The sequence below is a fragment of the Poeciliopsis prolifica genome, unplaced genomic scaffold (genome assembly GCF_027474105.1).
Source record: "Poeciliopsis prolifica strain line A6 unplaced genomic scaffold, Auburn_PproV2 SCAFFOLD027, whole genome shotgun sequence".
In the NCBI taxonomy this organism is placed as follows: Eukaryota; Metazoa; Chordata; class Actinopteri; order Cyprinodontiformes; family Poeciliidae; genus Poeciliopsis; species Poeciliopsis prolifica.
Genome location: NW_026562402.1, coordinates 3323295 through 3329190, shown reverse-complemented (window position 1 = coordinate 3329190; position 5896 = coordinate 3323295). Strand labels below are relative to the sequence as shown.

The 5896-nt window shown below is 36.2% G+C and overlaps 1 protein-coding gene across 1 annotated transcript; it reads right to left on the bottom strand.

The window, feature by feature from the left end:
- Positions 1-211: 211 nt before the first annotated feature.
- Positions 212-5030, bottom strand: LOC129371605 (nuclear factor 7, ovary-like). The gene is made up of 2 exons (XM_055048290.1): positions 4378-5030; positions 212-2072 (listed from the first exon to the last, which is right to left on the bottom strand). Exons 1-2 carry the CDS (start codon positions 4633-4635, stop codon positions 852-854), a joined length of 1479 nt encoding a protein of 492 aa, XP_054904265.1. The 5' UTR covers positions 4636-5030; the 3' UTR covers positions 212-851.
- Positions 5031-5896: the final 866 nt, after the last annotated feature.

Sequence of the window (5896 nt, the reverse complement as noted above, 5' to 3'; positions counted from 1 at the left end):
AATATTTTTTTTTTCAGTGTATTGAATTTTAGAAAAATAGGTCATAAATTTATGAAATTAGTAATAAGTCAAATTACCAGGATCTCAACATATCCAAGTAAAGAATAACATAAATAATTATTAGTTTTGCAATCAAATATTATGGTTATGTATTTATATTAAATATTTGACATGAGTTTCAGAAAAGAAGAACAAAGCACACCAAACGTGATAATATGTGAGTAAATTTATTAATTTGTGTACAGAGAATAAGACACAGAACATGTTCAGAGAAAGTTCAAACATATTCTTCTAAGTCATTATGTTTTGTCTCAACGTCAATTAATGATGGCGTTTTAGACATCAAGATAAATACATCCAGTCAAACTCAATGTCCAAGTCAGACAAAATCTCAAGTTTTAAAAAATTTTCATCAAATCTTTTATTTCTATTCTGCTTCAAACTGTATTTGTTTGAGCATTTTGGTAGAGTTACATCATGACGTCCGGTGTTAACAATAAAGCGCTGCATGGAAGATGAAATAATAAAACAAATAAAAAACATTTCAATTGACTCTTAGATTGTGAAGACAATCATCTTATGTTTTTCTCTCTCCAAATCGCAGTAAAAATCAAATACATCTTACATATTTTATTTTGTATTATTATTTACAAAAGCCTGTATATACATTACACATCTGTTGAGACAAGTGTACATGGCTGTGGGAAAATATTTTTCACAAGCAGATCCCAAACACCCCTAATGTTTCACGACAGTTTGTATAATTCTAGGTCATATTTTGTCCAGTTTTGTACTTTTCAGTTGTTTTGTGAGCTCAACTTCCTGTGATTTCTGCTGAACTGCAGTACTGCTCAGTACCAGCAGACAGTGACAGGACTATGATCCGGCTGCCTGTGTTGGATGTTAATCTGTGCGGACACTGGTGCGGTCAGAAAGACAGCGCTCACAGTGTGGATGTGTGTCATGGTGTCTGCGTCATAGAAGGAGAGCTCTTTAGAAGAGCAGTTAAAGTAAACCCCAATCTTTCTGGGTCTGTTTCCAAACTCGAGCTCCGTGGTGACATTCGGGCCACATGTGGCATATTTTACTCCGTCATATTTCAGGAGATTATGTATAACCCCCAGTTCCCAATAGTTTCTGCTGCCAACCTCAATTTCCCAGTAATGCTGCCCGGCTCCGAACTCAATGACACTGGATGCAGTTTGTAAGTCTACAGTGGCTTGAGCACCAGACGGGTTTTGGATGAAGTCATTAGTTGTACCAAATGAAGAACTGCCTCCAAAAACCGGTGCAGAATATATTTTCTGGCTCTGCAAACATGTTTGTGATTTGGAGAATGCGAAGGGTTGTGGTGCTTTGGGTTTACAGAACAAACTCCTCTCGTCATCAGACACGACCAGATCCTCACTGTCGCTTTTCAGCGTCAGCAGCTCTGCCCGGGGCTGGATCACCTGAAGCATCTCCTTCCACATGAAGAACTGCAGGTGGCTCTCATACGGCCCCAGAGAGAGAGAAGAATCCACCAGTTGGAGTTCATTCACTCTGGGCCTGAACACATACTCTAGCGCCCCCTCGCTCTTCCCCTCTGTCCAGCTCTTTAAGAAGCTCTCCGGTTCTGTGATTTTCAGAACAGTGGAGACTTTTTCCTTCAGCTCTCTGCTCTCAGACAAAGCCACGGCTATAGCTTGGAAAGTCTCTCTCATTTTCTCAACGTTTTCTTCCTCCTTGTGCTTCAGCTCGCTCTTTATCTCCTTTTCTCTCCTCCTCAGAAACTGATGCATCTCCTCAAACTGTTTGCTGATCTGAGCCAGCAGCTGCTGAGATTTCTCTCTGGTTTTAAACATTTCGTCCTTTTGTGCATCAGCAAGACTTTCTATAGCATGAATATCATCGGCAGTGCATTGCTCAAACATCTCCAGCTGTTTTCTGAGGGACGCAGCAGCTTGTTTGACTGGTTTAAACTGGTGACCTTCATGCTCCTCACTATCTCTGCATATGATGCAAACTAGCTGCTGGTCTGTGATGCAGAATAACTTCAACTTCTCCTCATGTTCAGGACAGAGTGCAGCCAGCTGGAAGACACACATTGTGACATTTGAGTGTTTGATTGGTTGTACTGCATTTTCAAAAAAGAAGCAAAAGTGGAGGGACAACATATTATTACTGTCATTATGAGCTTCTGCAGGATTAGAGTTACACCCATCACAAGGTCAGACCCTTCAGGATATAACTAACTTGCAATGGCTTCAGATGAAAATCTAGCTACTACTCCTGCTGAACAAAAACTAAATAAACAAAATGTTGTTTAGTACAATGGAGTATTAGGGCTATACTAAGAAAATAATATAAAAAAAAAGTCATAGTATGTTGAGAATGAAGTCATAGTATTGGGTGTTTTTGTGAAGGCAATTAACAGAATAAAGTAAATTAAAAAAGGATAAAATCATAATAATATGATAACAAAGTCAGAATATTTTGAGAATAAAGTTGTAATATTATTACTTTATTTTCATAATATTGTTCTCATGATTCTATTTTATAAATTTTCCCAGCATGTCTTTAATTCTCTGTCGTAAGTCATTGGAGAGCATAAAACTTTCCCTGTGTTTGGTTTGTGAAAATATTCAGATTGATTCACGTTTTCTTACATAAGCGTGGCTCCTGCAGGTATTGTTCTGTTAGTATGATAATTAGGTCTCCTCCATCTGTTTATTTAAATGTTTACATCCCTCAAAATGCTGACCTGGCAAGCATATTTCAATCAGTGGTATTATTTATTTAGTTATTGATAAAATCTACTAGAATTATTACCTGAAAATCTTTCTAGGTTTTAGTTTTCTCACCCAAAGCGGTACAACCGTTTTGAATTGTCCACCCGAGTTTTAGTTACAGTTCTTTGGATTTACCATCTGGGATTTCTGTTTCTTTTTGGGAGGTTTTTTCATTCTGAGTGACTTTATAGCCATGTTGAAACAACATTTAAACACACTAAATGATGTGTGCCTTGATTACACTAAAACATTATGAATTAATCCGTTAGCACCATACCAAGTTATGACATCATCTGGGCTTTCCCCTCATGTTTATTGTGCATAAATGCCTGAACTTATGACAAAAGGGAACAATAAGCACACAAAACATATTTCTCTCATTTAACTTGCATTTAGAGAACAGAAATAATGTTTATGATCTCAATTAATGTCAAATATAATGCAAGAAAATCTTAGATGCATTTTTTTAATGCAATGTATATAAACTTCTTACTTCACTTACATGTCAGTTAGACCAACTTCTAAACCAACATGAGATTGACAATTAAACCAGAACAAACTTGGTTTAATTGTCAATTAATAATATCAATTTCATTTTAATAATATGAAATTTAAAGTTCACTAAACTTAAGGTTTACATAATTGTTGTTATTATTTTACATACTGCTTGTCTTATTAGTAACAAGTTATTTTTTCTGGCTACTTGGCCAGGATTTCACATTTAATATTCATTATTTGCTTTATGACTCAAATTATTTCATTAAGGGCTTCTTAAACTTAATATTGAACATTAACATTTTAAACTTTATGATGGGTTTATAAATTTATAAACATTATAAATTAATAACTTATATAAACACTAATCATCCTTCTGAACTGTTAGACTGTTTATTTCAGAATGTATTTCTTTCAGTGATGTTTGTAGGAAGCGATGAGCATTTCCAATTGGAAGGAGATACCTGCAGCCAAAGGCTAAGTGTCAAAGTATATGAATGTGAGTTGATCAATTCCTGCATTATTGCTACAGAAGGAAGTAAATTGGAACTCTGAACTTTGCACTCTGCTTTACGGCAGCCTATAGATGTAACAAGCCTGTGACTCAAGAGAACAGAAGAAGCAGCAATTTAACTAAGGACCACCTTAAGAAAATAAAAAGAGAGGGTGAGGCAGAGCTTGCTTCAGAAAGGGTAGCAAATTGTAACTGAAGCAAGTTCCTATCCTTTGTCCTTGCGCAAGTAAATCTGAAACTCATTGTCTCTGTCTCTTCTTTTACTGTTTGAAAATGCTTAGGTAGATGAATCTGACACTTTAAAAGTTATATCTGAATGTACAGAAAATAAAACAAACATTTAATTTAGATACACCCTGTCCCTTTTTATTCCCTGTGCATCTTTAAAATAAATTATTCTCATACAAACACCTTTTTTTAAGGAATGATTATTCATATAAATTTATCCTTTTTTTTGCAACCTGTCCATGTTGTCATCCAGCTGTTGAAAATTTAAGTCATGAAATGCACAGTGGTGCAGGCTATTTAAATTAAATACATCAGAGTTCAGCAGTTTACCTTTAGCAGACGATTCCACACGTAAACATAATGCCCTACCTCTGCTGTCAGACGTTTCCCTTCGTCCGGCTTCGCCTTGGCTTTCTCAGCCAGGCTCTTCAGAACGAGGCTCGTTGGGAGGCTTGCTGCCTCCAGTGCTACAGCTGTCCCACACAGTGGACAGGGCTGCTGTGTGGACAGCACTTCTGAAATGCACAGCCTGCAGAAAGAGTGTCCACAAGGAAGGTTGACTGGATCAGTGAAGATGGTCAGACAGACAGAACAAGTCAGTTCCTCAGAGTACGAAACAGACGCCATGGCTGCTGCTTTCCTCTGAACCTGTTTTGCCAGGCAGAGGATTCGTCTGTTGGTTCATGTTCCTGAAGCGCCACACCCAGTGTGGTGATAAGGCAAGAGTTTTGGAGTCATGCCATGTGACATGGCCTGCAGCGTTGAGATGAAAAGCATGCCAAGCATAACATGGATCACTCAGGATCTGTAGAGATGCATGGTTTGCTATTTATGAAACATTTGTGATTTTGTTGCTCCTGAAATCTTTTGTTCAGGACATCCGAAATCTTTTTTGAATGTACTGGAATAATCCAGTGCATTTTTATTTAATCTATAATCGTGTACGTTATATACATACGTGGTATATATTCCTCAGTTAATAAAAGAAAACCCACAATGGTCACAGAAATATGTCAAATCTGACAAAGGTAATAAATAATTCTATAAAAATGTGCAAATTAAAGTCAGACATTGCTTTTCACGCATGCTTCAACAAAATTCTAAAAAAAATAAATAAACTAATGACATGGGGGAAAAAATGATTATACTACTGCTTTAAATAAAATTCTTTTTCATAGCATGATTGACTATTTCATAAATGAATGATTCAAATAGTTATTTAACTTATACAGTATATATGGGTACATCAGATGCAAAATATTAAATGACTTAAGACTGTTTCTAAGAGTGTAAAAGATTTCATGATAAAGACATAACATTTCTCCCTTCTTATTTATTCGTATCACCCAAGTCTCACATTTACATTATTGAAACAAGAATTACAGTATACATTTCATAAAATTTTAATTTAGACACATTCATTCTTAAAGTTAAAGGCAAGTGTAAAATGAAAACCCAAATCATTTTTAAGTCAATGTTTTGTAAGCATTTTAACATCGACTAGGCATGAAAAGCTTTTCTTCAGTTCAACAAAAATCAAGTTCTAAGATGGAACTTTTTTTTTTTATAAAACAGCAAAGATGAAAATAAGTTTTATATATATATATATATATATATTATATATATATATATATATATATATATATATATATATATATATATATAAAAAATTCCCTTCTCACCCACCACGGGTGGTTCTTATCCTCTGAGCTCGGGTCCTCTACCAGAGGCCTGGGAGCTTGAGGGTTCTGCGCAGTATCTTGGCTGTGCCAAGGACTGCACATTTCTGGACTGAGATGTCTGATGTTGTTCCTGGGATCTGTTGTAGCCACTGCTCCAGTTTGGGGGTTACTGCCCCGAGGGCCCCGATGACCACAGGCACCACTGT